At 33.8% G+C, this 25,611-nt stretch overlaps 1 protein-coding gene and 2 long non-coding RNA genes across 5 annotated transcripts in view; 1 reads left to right on the forward strand and 2 right to left on the reverse strand.

Moving 5' to 3' along the window:
• LOC147563867 (uncharacterized) overlaps positions 1-25,039 on the reverse strand; it is a 41,193-nt gene extending 16,154 nt beyond the window's left edge. Inside the window, exons 1-2 of one of the 3 annotated variants that reach the window (XM_086641540.1) lie at positions 23,581-25,039; positions 20,504-23,526 (exon numbers count right to left, since the gene is read on the reverse strand). In XM_086641540.1, the coding sequence (XP_086497666.1) occupies positions 22,319-23,526; positions 23,581-23,824 (1,452 nt within the window). In that variant the 5' untranslated portion in view covers positions 23,825-25,039 and the 3' untranslated portion in view covers positions 20,504-22,318. Of the gene's footprint in view, positions 1-20,503 lie in introns of all 3 variants that reach the window. The other 2 variants (XM_086641524.1, XM_086641532.1) reach the window with 2 other exon arrangements.
• Positions 827-2,991, forward strand: LOC147563868 (uncharacterized). Its single transcript, XR_015225540.1, has 2 exons — positions 827-2,171; positions 2,203-2,991. It is a non-coding gene; the product is annotated as an uncharacterized LOC147563868 (long non-coding RNA).
• On the reverse strand, positions 12,852-15,522 carry LOC147563869 (uncharacterized). Its single transcript, XR_015237374.1, has 3 exons — positions 15,441-15,522; positions 13,193-13,317; positions 12,852-13,009 (listed from the first exon to the last, which is right to left on the reverse strand). It is a non-coding gene; the product is annotated as an uncharacterized LOC147563869 (long non-coding RNA).
• Positions 25,040-25,611: the final 572 nt, after the last annotated feature.

The raw sequence follows: 25,611 nt of genomic DNA on the forward strand, positions 1-25,611 counted from the left end.
CAAATATAATCTTCACAAAACTAATACTAGATGAAATTAGTACCAAACCAAAATGGGTTCAGTCGGATACCATGTTAGAATTACGATTATGTGATGGACATAAATAAAAAACACTGTATTTAACGGGGTTCATATTCACGACCTACATCGTTGGATAAAACCACAACGGTTACATACTTTATTCCTCACAATTGTGGTGATTCGTTACAATAATTGAATAGTTATCGAATGCTTAAACTCCTAGAACCCATCTCTTGTTTATAGAGTAAATTAGGGTTTAGGGTTTCCTAGTTTCTCCTAACTAAAATAGGAAACTAGATAATATACATCTATTATTTCCATTACATAGTTTTTTTTATTAAATTTCAATTTCATAGTTACAAGAGATATACTGATATAAGAAATGATATCTTCAATATCTTCTAATATCTTGGATTAGTCTTGATCGCCAGATCTTCGCCTTCTCAATCCGTCTTATGCATCACGTATCTCAACATGAGCAGATAAGATTAAACCAGCTAAATTCGAAAAACATGTTGAAAGAAACCAAAGCAAGAATTTGATAAAGAATATTTGGGTAACGATTAAGAGTGATAAGGTTCCGCTTGAAAGGACACCACTCCTTTAGTATTACAAACGAGCCCATCCCTCTAAAAGGTTCGAGCGAGTTACACATCGAGACGAGTTTCTTACTTGTCCACAGTGTTACAAGTGTTAGAATAATATATATAATAGTTAGGGGTTGTTTAGTAATTTGCCCTTTAAGGGTCTTTTAGTCTTTTATCATTAGTATATATTTGTTAAGTTGTAACCCTAGTATATTGAATGAGATTCATAGCCTCCACAATGTTTCTCCTTTTCCTTCTTCTCTTTGATTATTGTTATTGATTTTCACATGGCATCAGAGCATGGTTAATAAAGTTTTTCTATGGTTTGAGTTAGAAGATGAAGGTGGTTTTGGTTTGGTCTTATTAGTGAATTTGTTGGCCTCGTTTCGGATTTGAAGAAGGTTTGTTGGTAGTTTTGACGAGTTTTTTGTTGGTGTTTTCGAGGAGTGGTTTTGATGTCAATTTGAATAGCAAGAAGGTTTTTGATTTGGGCCGTTTTAGTGGCTCGTTGACGGGTTTTGTTGTGGGGGAAGTTTGAAAAAGTGGTTTAGGCGTTTTTTGATTTTGGGATTGGATGGATTTGATTTGGTGGGTTAAAGGAAGAGGTGGCTTTGACGAGTTGAATAGATGGTTTTAGTTTGGTTAAAAGAAGGGATTCCAATTTGTTGGCTGTATTGGGTTGCTTAGGTGGTTTAACTGTTTGGTTTGTTTAGGTACTTTGAGAATTGGTGGCAGTTTAGAAGAAGATGGTTGATTTGTGGGATGGTATGTTTTCGGATTTAAACAAAGTGGTTTTAGTGTTTTAAGAGGAAATCTAAGGTGGTTTTATTTGGAACCAAAGGTAGTTTGGTATGGGAATTAGTGAGGTGGTTTTGTTTGGTTATTCTAAAGAAGGTGTTTTAGTTTTGCTGGAGGGAGATATGATTTAGTCTGAAATTTGATTGGCGGTTTTAACGTTTCTTAATGGCCGTATTAGAAGGAAGGTAAATGGTGGTATCTGTTGATGGCGGTTTTGGGATATTAAAAGGATGGTTTTACTGTTGGTGGTATTATTGATGAGTGGTTTTGGTGGAAATTAGGAGGTGGTTTGTAGCTGGGTCTAAATAGGTGGTTTTGGAGATTAGGGTGCGTTTGGATTGTTTTACTAGCTGAGAAATTTATTTTCTGCAAGGGACCGTTTGGCTTCCGAAAGAAAATCATTTTATTCAAGGGACCGTTTGACTGATGAAAGGAAAATTATCTTCAGCAAGGGACCGTTTGGCTGGTGCAGGAAACTTATTTTCTCGTTGCATATCTGGTATTGTTACTTCCACTTCTTCATCTTCGTATTTATTTAGCTAGTCTATTTGATTTTTTGGGAAAAAAAAAGATGGTTTAGTTTGATTATTAGTTTCGTTGTTCTTCACGGAATTTTTGAATGAAAAAAAAAGTTTTGAATGGTATTAAGTGGTATTGAATGGTAATGTTAAGTGGCTTCGTTGGTTTTAATTTGTTAGAGGGATTGAAATTGAATGGTGTAAGAAGTAATTGAATGGTAGTTTTGGTTGGGATTTGATTTGAGTGGTTTTAGATAAGGTGGTTTTAGAATTTGGAGGAGGTGGTGTTACTGAAAATTTGAAAGTGGTTTTGGATTTGTTATTGAACTTGTTGGCAGTATTGCATTTGAATGTTGGCAATATTGCATTTGCATCTTCTTCCTCTTCCTTTGGGCAATATTGCATTTGCATCTTCTTATCCTCTTTGGACAATATTGCATTTGAATCTTCTCCTCCTCCTTTGGCAATATTGTATTTGAATATTGACAATATTGCATTTTATCTTCTTCTCCTCTGTGGACAATATTGCATTTGAATCTTCTTCTTCTTTGGGCAATATTGCATTTGCATCTTCTTCTCTCCAACGATTGCATCTTCTCCGTTTGCAGTTTGGCAGTAATTTGCAGTATTGAATTTTGGTTCGTAGTATCGAATTTTGGTTTAGCAATTTTGCAGTATTGGATTTTGGTTTGCAGTATTGGATTTTGGTTGGCAACATCGAGTTTTTGGACTTTGGTTGGCAGTATCGAATATTGGATTTTGGTGGGCAATATTGGATGGCAGTATCGGATATTGGATTTTGGTTTAGCAGTTTTGCAGTATTTGGTTTAGCAGTGACTTGTTCACCAAGTCACACTCGGTTCCACGCTTTCGTTGCTTAGTTAGCAAACTCTCGATACTTTTCAAAATCGCATCGTGAGTTTGAGGGAGGGTGTTAGAATAATATATATAATAGTTAGGGGTTGTTTAGTAATTTGCCCTTTAAGGGTCTTTTAGTCTTTTATCATTAGTATATATTTGTTAAGTTGTAACCCTAGTATATTGAATGAGATTCATAGCCTCCACAATGTTTCTCCTTTTCCTTCTTCTCTTTGATTATTGTTATTGATAGAAACCAAAGCAAGAATTTGATAAAGAATATTTGGGTAACGATTAAGAGTGATAAGGTTCCGCTTGAAAGGACACCACTCCTTTAGTATTACAAACGAGCCCATCCCTCTAAAAGGTTCGAGCGAGTTACACATCGAGACGAGTTTCTTACTTGTCCACAGTGTAACAAGTTGCGTAGATTTCATTGTAGAAACGAAGAAGAATGCAAAATATATCATGATGCTGGTTTTTTGTTCGATCACCGTGCTGTTTACTCATTGTTGATATTTTGGAATCGGATCTCTGACCTCATCTTTTGCAACAATAAAATGAAACTCTGCAGATCAAATTTGACAACGACCATTTCCTCCTTGTAAGAATCTGAACTCATACATTCCAAAAAAAAACAGTGAATTTCAAACAAGAGGAACAAATTTCTAAAACAATGCAAAACTATGAAACAGAATGAACATAAAATGGAAGAAAAACATCAAAGGGAACTATTTCTCTATGAAAACATATGTATTATATATTGACTTGATGATGTCTTTTTTATTTTTATTTTTTTTATTTTATTGCAAAGAGTTGATGATCTCATAACACGTACAATCAAATTTACATGTAGACATTGTAGAACTCATACCTCTATAAGATCCTAGTTGTAATTTATCTTTATTTTAGGAGGGAAAATATGTATCGAAACTTATACCAAAATCTAATTCGTACTACGAACAATAAACATTTAAATAAATAATGGGGAAGATATCGAATATGGTGTGTATTCAAATCTAAATTTCAATAAACCTCAACAACTATGATGACTGCAAATTGAACTACGTGAAGCTTCAGGTCCCACTCGAAATTCTTGGTTAGATATTTGAGTCAGACTAACCTAGTTCACTTTGAGGCTAAAACCCATGCATTAAAGGGAACTCCTTATATTACCCTCTCCACATGTAAAAATCTCTACGCGTCAAAATCTCGACGAATCCGAATTTCCGTACTTCACGTGGGATAATCGCGAGAGGCAGAATTCTCCATGTATCAAATATTTTCACGATTACGAGGATCAAGTACTTAGTAAACTCACATCAGAAGATAAGCGTCTCACTCGTTACGTAGCATGGTAATATCTTACCTATTCTGAGTGATAATATGCGCATACACTCGAAACAATTACAATACAACATGTATAGATGGTTGTAGTATACACGTAACCTTATCCCAATAATGAATTTATAACAGTCAAATGGTACTCGACGTCGGCCAACAGACAACTCCCTATGACAACAAAAAAAGGGGTAATACTCCACTTCTCAAAAAGATCGAATCCAGAACAAACAAACACATCATCTCTTTTACGTGATTCAAGAATAAATAAGGATTTTGATGAAAATAGAATGGATTAGGACAAATATAATCAAACTTGTTAATATTTTGATGTTCAACAAAAAATAAAATTGCATCAGGAAATTCCTTAAGCGTTTCCCTCACATTAGATTAAAACATTCGTGATGATTGTCTCATTTCTTCTTCTTTCTCCTACCGATCTCTCTATTTTTTTCTTCTCCCTCCACCTCCCATGCTAATTCTTTTCTTCTTCTCTTTTTTCTTCTTAATCTTCTCCTCCTCCTCCTTTTTCTTCTCCTTTCTCTACTTACACAAAACACCCCTTATTGGCTGGTGTCTAACGATTGTGTGAACCACATGTCTAGAAACTAATCTAAACCTAACAGGTTCAGTTAATAAGGGGTACTCTTATTAAGAATTAAATAACTCAAATTAAATCAATCAAATGAAGATATTTGAAATATTTTACCTAATTGGCTTCCAAAGTTTGTTTCAAAAATCTCCTTCACTTAAGATCTATGTCCCGAGGAATTTGTTTTTAGATCTATTTTAGTTTGTGTTTTAAACATGTTTTCTTTTGTTAGTGTGTTATTTTAGGTTTTAAAGTGGTGGTCTCGATTAAGTCAATTTGTTGACAAATAGGTAAGTCAATTTAGGAATGTGCCAAATTGGCTGGTAGGTTGCTAAATCCTGAAGATATCTGGTGATTACTTATCATAGAACCTTGCAGGTCAATTTGTTTTTAGAATTATACTTTTTTATTCACTGATAGTTCTTGTTTATAGTTAAAGAAAAATGAAGCAAGTGATGCACAACATGAATTGCAATAAAAAATAAAATTAAGAGCCCTCAGCGCCCAAATTACTTCATCGAAGTTGACTTCAAACCCAATTCTAACACATTTTCATAGAAAAATCATGTGAAGAAGATAAAGACGCTAGAGGAAGAAAGATTTAACATAAAACTATGTTACAAAAAAGAAAAAAAGAAAATCAAACCTTGATTTTGTGTAGATGGCTTTGTTTCTTGTACCTCTTATTCCAACAAATCTTTCAGTGAAGAATTGATAAAATAGCAAAAATAAAATCGAATTAAAGGATGTCGTACTGAACATCTAATGATGATAAAAAAACTCAGTTGGGCATATATAGACATGGTGTCCCGCAACTAACCCTGTTATAGAAGCTACCAAGATTTCCTATTATTTCTTTACCATACTACTATGTAATATGGATTTGGATAGTTTCTTGCCTTTTAAGGATAAAGAGATATTATCTTTTAGACTTTTATCGTTTTACCTTTTAAGAGAAATTTGAAATCTTATTATTTGAAGAAAGATTAGTTCTTTCATCCACTAAATAAAGAGAAAGCAAATATATACTTTCAGAGGAACAATGTTTTCTCTTTCCTCTTAACTTCTTGATTATTCGGAAGGGTAAATTTCTACTTTAAACAAATGAAAGTAATCTGTTATCGAGATCTCATTGTTAATCTTTCAAAGTAAAAAAGAATTTATTAGAGAAATCCTACTCATATTTTTCCTATCTTTGATGAACATAATAAGTATTTAAGTTGTTTGATATTATGATGAAAAATTATCTATTTTTAAATTCTTACAATTAAATTATCCGAGACACCAAAAATTAAAAATACAATGTCCTACACAAAAATTAACAGAAAGAGAGAAGCGTGTTAGTGAATAATATAACTTAGTAGAAACGTAATTTTATTTAGGAAGTAGCAACTGCCAACTCACCCCAAGTATGTACAAGAGGGCTTGGGCAAAACGCCCAAAATGAGACCCACAATAAGATGCAGGCCCACGTCAGAGATCAATTTAGGGGCAGGTCCTTTTTGTCAGAGAGGGTAATTAAATGGCGAAAAGGGCATTGCTTTTTCGAGAAATTACGAAAAAACCGACCCCAAAAAACGCACCAAAACTCTGACTCCCCTCCCTACTTTGACACACAACCGTCCCATCCAATTAATTCAAGAGGTGTCTCAATTCAATCCCACCTCTTTTTCTTCCTTCTTTTTTTTTCTTTCTCTCTCTAAAAACCTTTCTTCTTCCTATATTTCTGCCATTATTGTAAAAGTGAAACCTTCCCAAAAATTTCAAAAAATCTTGCTTCTTCCCAGATCTCCTTCAATCCTTCCTGGATTTGAAGTAAAATAGACTTCACTTGGAAGCTAAAAATCGAACCTTGCTTCTTCCCGAATCTGTTTTTCAACATCCTCTTCACTTGGAAATTTGAGTATCCATTAGATCTTCAACACCATCTTCTTGTTTTTTTTTTCCTAATCTCTTCTTGTTTTTTTTTTCAACATCCTCTTCACTTGTTTTTTTCAACAAACTCTTTTGCTGATAGGGTTTTTGAATGGGTCCGAGTTTGTTAACAAGATCGGGCTTCTAATAAGGTTTTTGAGTTTCTCCTTTCCTTGAGTTTGTTTTTTGTAGTTTCTATTTTTAGATAGAGTTACTGAATTTATGTTTCGATTAGGGTTTTCGAGTTTCTTAAAAATGGGTTTATGTTTTTTCCTTTCCTTGATGGAGATGGTAAACCCGAAGACACCACAAAAGACGACTAAACGTGTGACGAATGTCGATACATTCATCCAAAAATGGAAGCTAATTTACTGAAAGTATCTCGGGAACTATAAGATTTACTGGACATTTGTAAATGTACTATAAATAAATTAACTTTACAAATTTTAAAATTTACTGGACATTTGTGAATGTACTATAAATAAACTAATTTACTCGACATTTGCAAATGCACTATAAATGTAACAAATTTGCTTTCACACTATAATCTAAATGAGGGAATATAATCTAAATGAGGGAATATATTCAATGGACGGTAAATTTTTTAACGTACAGACAAATATTCTCTCTCCAATCTTAACTACTTTCCTCGTTTTTGGTAGTTTTCATTGATTTGTTTCCATATATTTTTTGGTAGTTTCCCATTGATTAGATTCTCTCTGTATTTTCTCTTCTTTTTAAACAAGTTTTCTCTCTCCAATCTTAACTTCTTTCCTTCTCTCAAACATTCTCTCCTTATATGATGGACAATTATAGGACATTCTTTCTAAAATGTAAATTATTTTCAAGGAAAATTTATAGAATATTATTTTTTATACTGTAAATTTTTTTATTTACTGGACACTTTTGTACTGGGAATTATCTTGTGTACGGGGAATTATTTTATTATGTACTAGCTATTTGGTTATTTACTAGACACTTTTGTACCGGGAATTTACTTGTGTACCGGGAATTTGCTTGTGTACCGGGAATTATTTTATGTACTGGCCATTTGGTTAGGTACTAGACAATTTTGTATTGGGGATTTTCTTGTGTACCGGGAGTTGTTTTATGTACTAGCCTTTTGGTTATGTACGAGACACTTTTGTACAGGAAATTTTCTTGTGTGCCGGGAATTGTTTCATGTACCAATCATTTGATTATGTACTAGACACTTTTTGTACTGGGAGTTTTCTTGTGTACCGGGAATTGTTTTATGTACTTGTCATTTGGTTATGTACCGGGAAGTAACTCTAAATCTGATTTCTTCACTATTACATGTTTATCAAATCTTCATTCTTCACTATAAGCTCTGTTTCTAAACCTAAATTTGAAATTTCTTCAAAATCCATGAATCTCTGTTCAAGAAAAATCACGTTGCAACCTTCACAAAATAAGGAAAAAGATAGAAATATAAGACGAAGGAAACTAAAAAATGTACACTAAACTTCCACATAACAAGGGAACGTGGGAACTGATCGGGAACGATAAAATGTTGTGGGAACTGAGGAATGTACATTACATTTCCTCATAAACTTGGTAATGAATCTCCTCTAAAACTAACATTTATCATCATCTTCTTCAACAAAAAAAAAACAACTTTGTACGTAAAAAACATTCTCAATATCATAATCAAATGTATCAGAAAATTTCATTTACATATATGAAACAATTTTGATTCACACATGTAAAGAATTTCAATCCTACAAATCAATTAATAAGAATGAAATTAGGGTCTTGAATTTAGATCTAAACCTCTTTGATCTAAACCTCTTTGGTCTTCACCCAAAAGAAAAATACCAGATCTAAACTTGGTAATGAATCTTCTCTAAAACTAACGAAACCCTCTCCAAGATCATAATCTAAATTGGTTGGTGATCAATCTTTATAAAAAAAATGAAACGAATCTCTCTTCAATAGAAGCTCTGTTTCTGAATCCAAATCTGATATTTCTCCAAAACCCATGAATCTATGTTGAATAAAAAAGTTTTCTTCCCCATTAAACTTTCACTAAATCATCATTCTTCACCATATTCACTATATCAAAAATCATTGTCAAAGAAAAAAGTTGGTACCAAAGAGATAAAGAGGAAGATTTCAAATAAAAATTTAGAGAGAGAAAGTAAGATTTCTGCAAAAAAAATTACAGAGAGAGAAATAAGAAATTGATAAAGATGGTGATGAAAATATAGTAATAGGAAATGAAATTTAAAGTAAGAAAGAAAATCTCTCCATAGATTTCTTTCCAGAAGAAAAAGGAAGGAAAGATCTATTATGTACGGCACAAGGGTATTCCAGGAAGGAAAAAAGAAAAAGGAAAGTTGTCACTGACCGTCCTTTTCTGGCTTTAGGACCTGCGGCTAATTGACACGCTGCAGTGGGGCTGGGTCTTATTGGGAGGGCTTTTTTTGGTCCTCTCCCTCATAAATCCTATGTACAATTGTAACTCAAGGACTCTCAAATTTGTTCAACCTATCTTTAGTCACCAAACTAACTATTCATTTAAACTTTATACTCTTTGATTAATATGTTAAAAGTAAAATTTTATAACGAAAATTGTCTTTTTGATACAATTTATATTTAGTATTAAATCATTAGGAGCTAAAAAGTAAAAACGATATGTGATACAAAACAACTTAACGTGAGAAAGAAGATGTGATAATGAATAATAAAACTAAGAAAAACAAACGTAATTTTGTTTTGTTATTACTAAATAGCCCCAGGTCTTCTTCACCAACCTAGTCGTTGGTTTTTTTTTGAGACTAGGTTGTTGAGTTGTTTTTCACTTGTTGGTGAAGACGTGGGGTTATTTAGTAATCCTTGGGTTGTTGAGTTGTTTTTCACTTGTTTCAATTCTGGGTTTGATCGTTTCAAGTCTTGTTAGTTTTGGTAATGAAATGAAATCAATTAAACTATGGAATCGTTTACATTTTTAATTGATTTGTTTTGATTTAGGAGATGAACTACACTTGGTTAAAACATACCTCATTTGCTTAATGTGTAATTTGGTATTAATCAATCAAACCTAAAATAATTTGTTCATATATTAAGTAAGGTCGATCTTAAACTTCATACAAAAGAAGAGGTACAATTGGGATAGGTTGGCAATTTCTTGATTTGGTTGTCTTATTAAACAATTTGTACATGTACATTGAGTGGTACAACATTACGAAAGGATGTTTGTATATACAAGTAATTGGTTCAATAAATATTCTCTCTTCATAACCCAATTATTCGTTAACATGTCCCATATCGCTTATTGTCTCTCGATCAAAATAGCTAGATCAAAGTAGAATTAGAACTGAAGACAAAACTGGAGATGAAGTCAAAGGTTGAGTCGAAGTTTGTGCTGAATATGGTGTCCAAATTTGAGATGAAGACAGATTCGAACGTTTCTGCTGAAAAATAAGAAAAGAAGATTTTCTTTTGTTCATTTATACAAATTTTACCGGGTCAAAGTAGCAGTACTTCAAGATTTTGTTTTTCTTCTCTTTCTCCGACAACATCTTCTCCTTCCCTAGCCTTCTTCTAGGTGCGAGACAAATTTCATTTTCTTCTTTGTGTAAGTGAGTTTTCTTTTGCTAGAAGAAAATGACTGAAACAAATTAATAGTCAATATCGTCGGAAAATAAGGTCTGCCTTAACAAAATAATAATAATAAATATTCCATAAATTTTAAATTGAAATAGTATTTTAAAGAGTTGTTCTATTTAGCCACCTAAATTTTTCTCTTTAAAGTTAGAAATCGTAGGACGTGAATAATTAGCGAGACGAGTTAAACTTTGACTTTTAATGACTTATTATTTGCGTTAAGTACTTCTTTTTAATCTGAGTTAATATTCTTGCAACGGGAACGATCAATTAAGAGAGCTGAAATTTTTCTTGATTAAAATTTTCGGAAGATTTTGTTATTATGTGTTTTAAAATTTATGTGTAATCTATAAAGAAATGGATCAGATCTTTAGCATCCTTTCGGCCTCTGAAATGACAACTAATAACGCCCAAGGTATAGCTCTGATTCATTGTCCACTCCTATGCTTATGTGCCTGAATCACGTTTCTATAAGACGCAGAGAAGCCATGTTGCAAACTTGGATTTTAAGCATGTCTTAAGAAAAATAAATTAATAGCAAAAATAGAAGCTTGCAAAACATTAATAGATCAAGAAACTCGAACTACTCACTTCATCACCAAATTCCATGATGCGAAGGCATTCGAGTATGATCTGAATAGCCAAAAGAGGGCGAATGTGTTCACTTTCGTCAATCTTCCCAAAATTGAAACTCATTCTGCGGAAATAGATATATGGATAGTTCTTAAAATACCATATTTTTGTATTGCATCTGGTATTGTAAATTCTAAATACATGTACAAAGGTATTATCTAATGAATACTTTTACAGCACAAATAAATAAAATTACGCGCTAATTTGAAAACAACCAATCAAGAGAACAAGACTCCACATAGGGAATTAGTGTATGTGAGTGATGACTCAAGATCAATAGAAAGGTATCGAGACTTCAAAACAAGAAAATCTATTGAACAAAAGTAGTTGAAATCAAGAAATAGTAAACTATATGAGAAGTTGATATTTGGGAACAATGAAAATAAGTTGAAATCGTACTCGTGACCTCAAGTTTAGAAAATGCCACTAAAATTAATTTCCACATACTCAAATTTGATGGACACGAATTCTTCCATGCGAGAAACTTCACCTGTGGACTGAGAACAAGAAGCTTATAAGGAATTCATTTTGTTTGTAACGTCATCTAAAAGAATTAACTCCAGAGGAAAATCAAATAGGTCCTGCAATAATAAATATTTCATACTTGCAACAAAAATATAAAAATAACCATTCCATAAATTTCAAATTGAGATAGAATTTTGTAGGATTATTCTATTTCTCAACCTAAACTTTTCTCTCTTTAAAGTTAGAAATCTTAGGACCAGTATAATTAGCGAGACGAGTTGAACTTTGACTTTTAATAACTTATTATTTACCTTAAGTACTTTTTCTTAATTGCGTTAGAAATCTTGGAACGAGAACAATTAATGAGAAGAGCTAAAGTTTTCTCGATTAAAATTTTCAAATTTTTTTTTTTTTTCTGATTATGTGCTTTAATTTTTTTTTTTCTTTTTGAAGTTAGAAATTACGGAGCTAGCTAGAACATAGTAGAAGGATCCAAGTCCAAATTCAAAATCCAAATAGTGTAAGTTATCTGAGCTTGAGACTAAATTTATTTTCCTGAAGGAGTAAAATAGAAAATCATATATCATTTCGATGGAACATGCTCATAACTGTCATATCATACACCTTAAACCAGTTGCAAACGAGACTTGAGTTAATTACACTTCAAAGGCGGAAGGATATAACTAAACAAAATTAAAGACACATCCAAAATCACAAGAAGGATAAATGGTGACTTGATCATTCATCTAATAAAGAACATTAGCATTAAGTCAGAATCCAGTTATTGTCTATCTCTCTATAAGTTAGAGAAAAGAAGTTCCCTACTTCAACCGAGACTCAGTCTTAATCAAGACAAGACATAGATAAAGTGACATTGAATCATAACCGGAGGAACAACAGTGTTTAAGTGAAAAAGTCAATGAACAAATTAAAGTTAAATCCTTTAAAATAACTTTTCGATCGTTCTTTTATGTACATACAATTTTCAACGTATTATATACACAAAAACCTAGGAGAAAGTTCGATCACCGTGCTGTTTACTCACACCCAAGTAGCCCATGCACAAATCGTCATAGCTCTTTTGGTATTTTTCTTGCGCTTCCCCAATAGCATCGAGGTATTTTAAGATGGTTTCCATCTTCTCCCTCAGCAAAAGTAAATCAATGTAACAATAGAAAACCTTTCGTGTGAAATGGAATCTTCAACATACGTAAATCAATGTACTTTATCATTACTCCTACGTATCGATATTCTCCTAATGGTTGCAATCTTTATATAGATTTCTTACCCTATAATCAGGTATTGAAGTTAATAATGCTTTCCCATTTATGAGTTTTTCATTTGAGTTTTGTCAATCAATTTCATCCAACCCTTTCTAATCAGATCATGGGTAGAAAGAGAAAAATCAGAGAGATAGTCCAGACAAATGTTATTACTGAAGAAGTGCTCTTTATTGAAGATGAGTTGAAAGATATGTATGAGGTAATGATTCTTGTGGTAAACTTAGGGTTAGTGAAAATGGTGATCTCTTGATAAGCTGTAATTGTACCGTTGGTTGCAAGCAAGTAAACAACCCAGCCTTCTCAAACACATCAGCCTCAAAAAGTAGACCACCATTGAACCGTGCCAGGAACACAAGCTCGACTATCATGCTGCAAATAAATAAACAAAATATCGGCTGAATTAACTAATTAAGATGATATTGTGTTATATATGACCATGTATATATTTATGCATGCACATATGTGTAATGTATTTTAACCTAGCAAACACGAAGTGAGGTCACTTATATTTATCATGCATGCATTTAAGACTAAAAGTAGAGTATAGTTTACCTTGGAAATTGATCTCTGAGAGAAGTAGATATGTTGGAATCGGATCTCTGACCTCATTTTTTGCAACAATAAAATGAAACTCTGCAGCTCAAATTTGATGACGACCATTTCCTCCTTGTAAGAAACTGAACGCATACATTCCAAAAAGAAAACTGTGAATTTAAAACAAGAGGAACAAATTTCTGAAACAATGCAAAACTATGAAACAGAATGAACATACAATGGAAGAAAAACATCAAAGGGAACTGTTTCTCTATGAAAACACATGTATTATATATTGACTTGATGATCTATTTTTTTTTTTATTGCAAGGTGATTTCATAACATGTACAATCAAATTTACATGTAGACATTGTAGAACTCATACCTCTGTAAGATCCTAGTTGTATTTTATGTTTAGTTTAGGAGAGAAAATATGTATCGAAACTTATACCAAAATCTAATTCGTACTACGAACAATAAACATCTAAGTAAATAATGGGGAAGATATCGGATATGGTGTGTATTCAACTCTAAATTTTACTGTAAAATAAATATTAGATAGTATGACAATCGACATTGATCTACTTTAAACCTCAACAACTATGATGTATCCAAATCCAAAGCGGATATCAGACAGTAAGAGGAGAGTACTTTGTGTGAGAAACCAAGCATGGCATAACCCTAACTTAGGAGAAATGTTGTGTTTGTTTGTCTACTACTATTCAAAAATATACCAAGAGTTAGATGATTGTCATGGACAAATATCGTGTAATAGTCCCACATTGCTCACAAGAGTGTCCAGAGACTGGGCTATATTTGTAAGCTCAAGCTTAGTAAGTACCGAGGCCTTTTGGGTAGGCTTGTGGTGCCTTCGCCAAGAACAAAATCCCGTACCCGTGTGGGCTTGGGCATGGGTGGTTAAAGCGGGGACAATATCGGCAACTGCTAAGGCTTGGGGCGTTACAAACCACCTCACACAGGTACGGGGTTTTGTCCTTGGCGAAGGCACCACAAGCCTACCCAAAAGGCCTCGGTATTGGGCGAAGACACGCTATTCGCCCGACCTATCAGAGCACGCAGCGACATCGTGGACCCCCCACATACACGATTTTGTCCTCACTTAGCCACCACACAGCGTCTTAGGCCAGTTGACTGCAAATTGAACCACGTGAAGCTTCAGGTCCAACTCGACCTACTAATTCATTTGCGCAACCCGAAAAATTCTTTGTTAGATATTTGAGTCAGACTAACCTAGTTCACTTTGAGGCTAAAACCCATGCATTAAAGGGCTCTTTGCACTCCCCTCTCCACATGTCAGAATCTCTACGCCTCAAAATCTCGACGAATCCGAATTTCCATACATCACGCGGGATAATCGCAAGAGGCAGAATTCTCCATGTTTCAAATATTTTCACGATTACGAGGATCAAGTACTTAGTAAGCTCACATCAGAAGATAAGCGTCTCACTCTTAACGTAGCATGGTAATATCTTACCTATTCTGACTGATAATATGCGCATATACTCGAAACAATTACGAGACAACATGTATAGACGGTTGTAGTATACACGTCACCTTATCCCAAAAATTAATTTATAACAGTCATGCGGTACTCGACGCCGGCCAACAGACAACTCCCTATGACAACAAAAAGGGGTAATACTCCACTTCTCAAAAAGATCGAATCCAGAGCAAACAAACACTTCATCTCTTTTATGCGATTCTAGAATAAATAAAGATTTTGATGAAAATAGAATGGATTAGGACAAACATAATGAAACTTGTTAATATTTTAGGTTTTAAAGTGGAGGTCTTGATTAAGTCAATTTGTTGTCACATGATCACAAATAGGTAAGTCATGTTAGGAGGTTGCCAAGTTGGCTGGTAGGTTGCTATATCCTGAAGATATGTGGTGATTACTTATCATAGAACCTTGCAGGTCATAGTTAGGAGTGTGTTTTTAAAATTATACTTTCTGTTTTTATTCTCCATATTTGTAGCTTTATTTCTCATACTGTGAACTTTGGATTCACAGATAGTTTTGTTTATTGTCAAAGAAAAATGAAGAAAGTGATGCACAACATCGATTGCAATAAAAAAAATAAAATTAAGAGCCCTCAGAGCCCAAATTACTTCATCGAAGTTGACTTCAAACCCAATTCTAACACCTTTTCATAGAAAAATCATGTGAAGGAGATGAAGACGCTAGAGGAAGAAAGATTTAACATAAAACTATATCACAAAAAAGAAAAAAAGAAAATCAAACCTTGATTTTGTGTAGATGACTTTCTTTCTTGTAGCTCTTATTCCAACAACTCTTTCAGCGAAGAATTGATAAAATAGCAAAAATAAAATAGAATTAAAGGATGGAGTGAACATCTAATGGTGATAAAAAAACTCAGTTGGGCATATATAGACATGGTGTCCCGCAACTAACCCTGTTATAGAAGCTACCAAGATTTCCTATTATTTCTTTACCATACTACTATGTAATATGGATTTGGATAGTTTCTTGCCTTTTAAGGATAAAGAGATATTATCTTTTAGACTTTTATCATTTTACCTTTTAAGAGAAATTTGAAATCTTATTATTTGAAGAAAGATTTAGTTCTTTCATCCACTAAATAAAGAGAAAGCAAATATATACTTTCAGAGGAACAATGTTTTCTCTTTCCTCTTAAATTCTTGAATATTCGGAAGGGTAAATTTCTACTTTAAACAAATGAAAAGCAATCTGTTATCGAGATCTCATTGTTAATCTTTCAAAGTAAAATGAATTTATTAGAGAAATCCTACTCATATTTTTCCTATCTTTGATGAACATAATAAGTATTTAAGTTGTTTGGTATTATGATGAAAAATTATCTATTTTTAACTTCTTACAATTAAATTATCCGAGACACAAAAATTTAAAAATACAATGTCCTACACAAAAATTAACAGCAAAAGAGAAGCGTGTTAGTGAATAATATAACCTAGTAAAAACGTAATTTTATCTAGCGAGTAGCAACTGCCAACTCACCCCAAGTATGTACTATTGTAACTCAAGGACTCTCAAATTTGTTCAACCTATCTATAGTCACCAAACTAACTATTCATTTAAACTTTATACTATTGGTTTTATTGTTAAAAGTAAAATTTTATAAGGAAAGTTGTCTTTTTAATACAATTTAATTTTAGTAATAAATCATTAGGAAAAGCTAAAAAGTAAAAACGACATGTGATACAAAACAACTTAACGTGAGAAAGAAGATGTGATAATGAATAATAAAAATTGAGAAAAACAAACATAATTTTGTTTTGTTATTACTAAATAGCCCCAGGTCTTCACCAACCTAGTCGTTGGGTTTTTTTTGAGACTAGGTTGTTGAGTTGTTTTTCACTTGTTGGTGAAGACGTGGGGTTATTTAGTAATCCTTGAGTTGTTTTTCACTTGTTTCAATTCTGAGTATGATCATTTCAAGTCTTGTTAGTGGTAATGAAATGAAATCAATTCAACTATGGAATCGATTGCATTTTTAATTGATTTGTTTTGATTTAAGAGACGAACTACACTTGGTTAAAAATAAGTAAGGTCGATCTTCAACTTCATACAAAAGAAGAGGTACATTTGGGATAGGTTGGCAAAATCTTGCTTTGATTGTCTTACGAAACAATTTGTACATGTACATTGAGTGGTACAACATTACGAAAGGATGTTTGTATGTACAAGTAATTGGTTTAATAAAATATTCTCTCTTCATAACCCAATTATTCGTTAACATGTCCCATATCGCTTATTGTCTCTCGATCCAAATAGCAAAAGATCAAAGTAGAATTAGAACTGAAGACAGAATGGAGATGAAGTCAAAGGTTGAGTTGTAGATAGAGTCGAAGTTTGTGTTAAATATGGTGTCCAAATTTGAGTCGAAGACAGAGTCGAACGTTACGCTGAAAAATAAGAAAAGAAGATTTTGTGAAGAGACTAATGGTCTCTTAATTCTAAATGAACCAAGCAATGAGAAGATGATGGAGTAATATGAAAACCAGAGAACAGAAAGATGAATGGATGATTACAAGTTAACCTTTGTATTTCTCTGTGTAGCTTACAATGTTGGACACGTCTGTTTTGGAGACTAGGGTGGCCCAAATTCCTAATTTCCATCTGGCTTGGTTTTGACCAATTACTGATTTGAATTCAGTAATTCGTACATGTGTATTGGGAATAAAGATTTGGGAGATAAAGTTGGTTACAATAACCAACTTACTACCCCTTCTTTGATGGAAAAGAAGTGGGAGTAGTTACAATAATTGAAGGTCCCTAATCCCTCCTATTTTACTGCTTGTGTATCTCCATCAAGATATAACAATAACTTACGGAGAGGATTGGGGTTAGAAGATGTTCAGATTTCACTATCTTGCATATCCAATTTTCTACTTAATCAACAATGGCTGAAGGTACGTAACTTCCGCATATATTTAGATTTAATTTTTCTAACATTTGGTATCAGAGCCTCCTCCCTTTGGCTTTGTTGATTAGTATTTAATAATTATTTATTATGATATCTAAACTATATGATATGAATTTATTTTGATTTATCATGTATGTTTAAATAGAATAATATTGTTAAAATATTTTATTTGAAACAAAGTTAATTTCGAAATATATTTACCTCCGGTGAAAGGAGAATTTGAGTTCCGTTAGGATTTGAAGATTGAATTTGTTTGACTTAGTAGAATCGGATTTTGAGAAATAAATTAGGAAACAAAATCTACTGGGATCTTTGGAATAAGAATCGGTTACTAGATTTGATATTTCTCCCTTATCTTTGTTTAAGGGTTTTGGTATAGGAAGAGCATTTTTTAGCAAAGGCAGTGCATTAGATAGGGAGAGCACTCTTTTTAGAATAGGGAGGGATAAATATTTTTTTAAAAAATATCTCAAATTTATACTTTGGTCCCTCCCATCAAACTATTTTGGACCAAAAGAGAGACAAGAGAGTATCCTCATGTTCGACTAAAAACCTTCGAGAGAGAAGAGAGAATCTTGTTCGACCTAAAAATATATAAGTGACATTTACATAAAAATAAATTTCGCTTAGCATAAATAAAAATTCATGAATACCAACTGAAATTTTTAAAAAAGTTCGGCCGGAGTGGTTGAAAAAACAAGACTAATTTGAGCCATCTCAGCCGAAATTTATTGCTATTTTCAGCGGGACCAGAAGAAATTTGTTATCTTTTTCAATCGACCCAACCGAAATTTGTCATGTTTTTCAGCCGTTGCGACCGAAATTTGTTGTCTTTTTCAGCCGACCCTACCGAATTTGTTGTCTTTTTCAGTCGATCCAACCGAAAATTTACTATAGTGATGGTAAATTTTGCAAGTTTTTTAATACTAATGGTGATGTTGATAGTAGTGAGGATATTAGGGTTTTGGTTGTTTATGTGAGAGAAACTACAAGTGAATAAAATATTAGATTTATTATTAACTTTTATCTAAGTCCTTCTATTTTGGCACTATTTATTAAATGATCCTTATAATGCCCTCCTTAAACCAATTTGGTAAAGGAAGAGCAAATACATAAATTGACCTTTTTAACGCACTGCCTTTACTAAATAGTGCTCTTCCTATACCAAAAACCTTGTTTAATTATATCTCTGTTTGTCAAAAAAATTATGGTTGAGATATTTTGGGATATCTACAATGCGAATATTAACTAGATCTTGATATGTTGGGATCTTCCAAGAAAATTCCTAAAACCATTAATCGTTTATTGAAATTTGCTTTTGGTGTGTTTCTAAAAGAGACAATTTAGGGAAGTAGATTTTCTAAAAGAGACAATTTAGGGAAGTAGATCACTTGAAATTAATTGCACTTCAATCTTATTATATTTATCATTGACAGTGCTACCCTAATTGTTCCATATGGGGAAACATGATTTAATTATTTGAAGTAATTGTTTCTTTAGGAATCAGTCTATGGAATTTCTTCATGAACTATGTCAATTATATGATGGTGATTTGTGATTTGTGATTTGCATGAACCTTAAAGGTTACAAGAAAGTCATGTATGATGAATATAATGTATTATCAATGCATATAATCTATGGTCATTTAAATATGATAGGTTATGATAATTATATTCATTATCCATTGTCTAGCTATTTATTATGTAAACATGAAAATATAAATCTGAATGCTAAACTACATGAACATAATTATGACATAATTATGTGAAATTATTTATGGATGGTAAGTTCACATGTCATATATTTGGTTGAAGACATGATACTAAGGTATGCTAAACTGCGCGATGAATTGTTCATGAATATGGAAACATTGTCATTTATTTTGGACATTGCATGTTTTTGGAGTAGCCACAACATCTTAAAACATGTAGATGTGCGATAATAAATTTTACTTATTCGTCGCATTAAGTTAATGACACTTCCAATTGCGATGTAATTTTTATAAATAATTACTTTGCCCCACATGGAGGTAATTATTTTATAAAGTTATATTGAAATAGGATAGGAGAATAAAATATTAGATGTGAATTTTTTATGCTTTCACGGATTTAATATTTTATTTTCACTAGTCTTATTAATACAGTTCTTCTGTAAAAAATATCTCCATGATTCTGTTCTTAAGCAATGATGGAAAATATCCTCCTTTAATCTCCTCTTCATCCTGTCAATCTTTCGTTTTCACAAGAGATTATCTTCTTACCAAAACCTCTACCATCTCTCTGTTTCCATCTTTTTAATGTTGAAAGAAAACTCCAGCTGCCTCATTCCTTTTAGGGGTAGGAGTTGCCAAAAGTTAATTAATTTGAATTGGTTGTGAGATGCCAAAAGTTAATTGATTTGAATTGGTTGTGAGATGCCAAAAGTTAATTGGCTATATATCTTCTCTGTTTTACCAAAAAGATAACACCCACGTGTGATTGCATCACATAGGACAGGCTGGTCGAGATCTTAGGGGATTCTCTACACTAGGGATTACTTGGTCAACGTACTTTTAATTAAGCAGGGACAGCCGTCTGATTCCTTATGCCATGCCTTGTCTGCCAAATCCTACCGGCTTACGTTAATAGCTTGTCCCGTGTTACACCATAGCAAAGGCTAAGCTAAGTCCCGATTGTGACCCTCCTGTCCCACAATTGTACCGCATGTGTACCGAAATTCACATCTTCTGTTCCTGAACTCGCCACGTGTTGCTGAAAGATTTGCTTTTGACCCAAACTTTGACCCGTTTTATTTTGCTCATCCGGACTCCGATTTGACCTCCGTTTTCACCTATGAACTCATCTTTCACTCTACTTTTCACATGAGCACTAATATTGACCAGAATACCCTTGTCATTAAAATGACCAAAATGCCCCTCAAATATGTCTTTATCACGATGTTTCCGCATCGAACTCCGTAAATGAGACCTGAGAAAGAAAATCAAACAAATAATCAGAGTAACCGCTCGAACTGGACTAACTAACCCGAGTTAAGAGGTTCAAATGAGACATTTTCATGTCTCATCAAACATCCCCAAACTTAGATTTTGCTAGTCCTCGAGCAAAAATAGAAAAATAAACCGAAACCCATTTCACCACTTTCGTAGGGAATCACGATTGCACTTAGCCCGTGCAACAAGCCGTTAAACCTCTAGGTTACCCTAGAGGACGAGTTTTGTCTCGTGAGGGTTTGCAGTGAATATACCCACAAAATTCAAAAATTTCAAAAATGCAGAAGGGTCTAAATATGGTATGGACTAAAAATGTTTATCCGGTAAGTTTTCGAAAGTTAATAAAAATGAGATCAAAGTTGACCAAACCATACAAAGGCTAAAAATCCCTTCACTAGCAATCAAGACCTAAAGTGCACATGACCAGCCAATATGAGTATCATTTCGGTTCCAAACAGACAAGACCTCGATTACCTTCTCAATACATTTCGCCTCGACTGCTGCCTCACGGTCATACACTCAAAAATTAAAGTCACTCAGAAATGTTTCACTCAATGTGCGAGTATGAGCATGAAGAAAAACTCAACACATTACAAAAACGGACTAAATTTTTGGTAAACGACTGATCTCAAAGAAGGCAACAACCACTAATACGGAATGGGGAAGTTAACCAACTCTTCTCACCTGATCAACTATCTAACAATGCTTCCTAGAGGTCGATAGACACTAATGACGATATGACTAGAACTCCTGAGAACTCGACGTCTTCAAATCTTCAAGAACTAATTCAAGGGACACTTAAACTAAACAAACACTTTTTTTTTTTTCTTTTTTTTTCTATTTCTTTTTTTTCTTTTTTTTTTTTTTTTTTTTTTTTCCTCTTTTTTTTTTTCAATACGCTTCTGGTAATAAAACTCAAAATACACAACATACTTTCTTAACACTTTCCTTGGGGTATAATTCTCTCCATTTTGCTTCATGCCTCATTCCCAGGGTTCTAACAAATGGATTTCTATCTTCTTCTAGTTGACACTGTTTTCAAGTTTCTCAGACTACAAGAGAAAGGTTTACTTCCTGATGACATCCCTAGTGGTTGTAAAATTTGAACTCAAGAGATCAAATGAGTTCTTCTTTCAATATTGCGAGGTTGAGTAGCTCTTCATTCTACTCAGAATTAGCTCAGAAGAGATCACTCAAAACAACAAAAAAGGCTCAGAATCTCACATAGGTTAAGTCTCCACTAATGATCGATTAAGTTCTCTCAGAAAAGTCAACTCTTCACCTATCTAACACTCACATGGCTAGTGCACAGACAACCTCAAGACTCGAAATTCGTGGAAAAACCTTTAGCAAAAGTGTGATACAACCAACTAGACTCTATAACTATTAACAAGCAAAAATAACTAGACTAGCATTTTCAATCCAAAAATTTAAAATTTTGAAAAATTTTGAACCCTTTTGAATTTTTGAAATAAGGACTTAGCAAAAAATTCATTCCCCTATCCCCAAACTTAAACCAAACATTGTCCTCAATGTTCTGAAGACTATGCAAAAATAACAGGGTGAAGGGAGAGATATTACCCGGTTCAGCGTCCTCTGCATGGGTTGCCTCCCAGAAAGCGCTAAGTTTAACGTCTTCAGCCAGACGAAACAGATGATTCGAAAAAATAAAAAGTATTAACCTACTGGATTACAGATATGTGATTAACTGTAAACCAATACTCGATACATCTGTGGGTCCACCCAAAACACAAATTTTTCAGTAAACGATAGTCTCACATTTTTGTGAATTGCAGAGAGTGCATGTGAGACTATCAAAGAAGAGGGGCAATCCCCAAACTTAGTGGATGCACAGTTCACTAAGTAACTATAAATACTTGGACCAATGACTAGAAAGTCATCAAAAGGATCGACATAACTATGAAGGGCCAATATATCCGTCGAAGGCAGAAAGTCATCTGCAAGTTTAGTGGATAGAATATCCACTATTTCCATAGACGTTCTCGAGGAGACATCTGAAGTGTCCCAAAAGGGATCAACAACCGAGTCTGAGACCATGTGAAAGGTCAAACTAGACTCTAAGGGTAAGGCAATATGCTCGGGGACCACGTCAAGGTCCATGGTTTCCTTAGGTAAACAGTCTGACAAACTATCCAACATGTCTCTATCGTAATTAATGTCCTCAAAGACATCTGCGGCCTCGCATTCATTTATAGTGTCATGCCTTCCTAAGATTTCATCTAAGACTGACTCCTTACAAGTGTCAAATGTCGGAAAGTTCAGAATAGTGTCATTCCCAAACTTGCTCATAGAGCCATCATCCTGGATATCAACGTCTACTGTAGCCCTATCATGGTGAGGCGACATAGGTGGAGGAAGCAAGACAACAAGGTCATCAGACCTTCCAGGCTCTAGGATATTATCAGTAAATTCATCGACATTTAACTTAGTACTAGGGTTAGACGTATTAACCTCGTCATCGTACCTAGTACCTTCCTGAGTTTGGGGTGGTGAAACCCCTTCCTCGTCGGCGAACAACTGTGACTTAAGCATTTTTACCTGTTGAGTCAAGGACTCGATCTCCTGCTTTGTTTGAGTCTCAAATTGTGACATCATCTCAATAAGACGACTCTCGGACTCTGATCGAGATCTATCTTCAAGAGTCTCCTCATAGTAAGGCTCACTAGTGTAATTAAAAGAAGACTCTTGATAAAAACTCCCACCGTACATATTAGGATCATACCTGCCTCTAAAGTCATTGGTCTCAGAATAGTGTGGACTATAAGGTCTCTCATATATATTTGATGTCGGACCATATCCATCACTATTTTGACCATCTCTATACATTTGTCGGTGTTCTCCTAATGTCATACGAGATCGATCAGGTTCTGGTCTACTCCACTCACTAATAGGCTCGTTTCTAGACATTCGTTGATAATCCCCAAATGTCATACCCGGTCGGTTAGGCTCGTCTCTACACATCTGTTGGTACTCTCCTAGGGTCATACCAGTTCGGTTAGGCTCAACTAGCCTATTTCCCTCGTTAAGTCGTTGATAATCTCTTAGAGTCGTACCACGTTGGTTAAGCCAGTCTTTACGCAACTGTTGGTATTCTCTTAAGGTTATATTAGTTCGGTTGATGACGGGTCCCTTTAGATCAAGGTCATCATCATCAACAGGGTACGTCCAACCATTAGAAAAATGCGCCATGATGGTCAGGCACGATCACAAGATGGGAATTGACACTTGCAAAAACTACACTTGATTCCTTTCTATTGGTCCATTTTTTTTTTTTTTTTAACACGAAATCCGAGGAAGCACTACGAAGATCTTATGAAAAGTACCCACTAACAGGGGATTCGTGGGTGGTCAGAGAAATTACCTCCCGTTCAAGACGGGCGATGACCTTTGTAGACGACCGGGCCACTCTTCCCTCAAGTGTTCGAACCCGAGGCTTCGTTGGATTTTCGGTTACAATTTATAAAAGCCCTCCAATTTAGGGTCAAAACAAAAGAAAGTACTAAAAAGTCTAAGTCTCTCCTCACCAAAATAAATACAAAAAAATAAAAACAGTAAATTTCTTCTTTTGAGGTCCTCCTCCTTGTTGCGCCTTCTCTTCAGCTCCTTAGTGTTCTGCACACCAAAAACAGAGAAGCAAGTCAAAGTATCCAAAATTCAAAACTTACCAAAAATAAAAACTTTCCAAAATTAGAATAAATTTAAAACATAGTCCCCGGCAGCGGCGCCAAAAACTTGATGGGCCTAGAAAGTTTCCTAAATAGGTCTACACCCGCAAGTGCACGGGTGTCAAGTTGTAATAAATTCCGGTAAGACCGGTTCGTTCCTCAGAGACTAAGTGAAACCTATTCTAAGACTTGGAAGTAAGACGGTTTTTGTTTTTTTGAAAATTTGTTTTGGTGATAAAATATTTAAATGAAATAACGGAAATAAAAATGAGCTCAAATGGGGGGAGAAACCTAGGATTTTAGAATCCACCACATAAAATTACCTTTAGAAACAAATACTTAAAATGGTTAATTCTCTTCTTTTTTTATAACTCAGAATTTCGGATAATGAACTATCCTAATTCCGGGAGATGCTTTCGTTAAAACCGAATAAAACATAACAATGTAATCATTTTATTTTAAATAAATAAATCTCTAAACTACTATTTATCAATTAATAAGTATGAACCGTCAAATGATTTAACATAAGCACGATGCATCAAATCGAAAAGTATAAATAGTGAAAAGAAAATCTATTTATCAAACTAAAACGAATTAAACTATGAAGCATTAATCAAGAGTTAATCAATAAAAATTATATCTCTAAAAGATCAAAAATGGATTTCATCGTAAAACCCTAGATGGAGAGTCTTAGCTAATCATGATCGAGATTTAAATAAATATGAATAATAAAAGAGAATGGAAGAAAACTTAACTTTTTCGCTATTTCCAAACCAAACAGGGCCTTAGGGAAATGATTTCCTTCTGTTTTTCCCAAAATTCTGCCAAACAGACCCTTAGGGAAAATAATTTTCTCGTCTTCCCGGAAACGATTTCCTGGTGAGAAAATTATTTCCCCACTGTTTTCTTGTCTTCTCCAACTCTTTTTTTCTCTCTCTACTTTCTGAAATCTCCACTGTTTTCTTCTTCTGTTTCTTTCTTCTTAAATCACTCTCTCTTTCTCTCTCTACTATATCCGAAAGGATCAGAGAAAATAATGAAGAAGTAAAAGAAAACTATAAATATCAAACACAATTTCTTATTCAACTTTCTGTTACAACTCCCTCTTTACAATTCTTTCTCTCTTTCTTTATTGATAATTCCTTCTCTCACTAAAAGATTAACAACAGAAGAAGAAGAAGAAGAAAAGATAAATGGTATAATGATGAACCTTCTTTCTCTCTCTCTAATGTTTCTGTTAGTTGAGCTAAAGGAGAGAATTCGACCTCCCCAACCGAGATGCCCTTCTAAGGCCCCTGTAATCTGTTATAT

The sequence above is a fragment of the Eschscholzia californica genome, unplaced genomic scaffold (assembly GCF_041429995.1).
Source record: "Eschscholzia californica isolate CP2 unplaced genomic scaffold, dmEscCali1.0.p SCAF_1, whole genome shotgun sequence".
Classification (NCBI taxonomy): domain Eukaryota; kingdom Viridiplantae; phylum Streptophyta; class Magnoliopsida; order Ranunculales; family Papaveraceae; genus Eschscholzia; species Eschscholzia californica.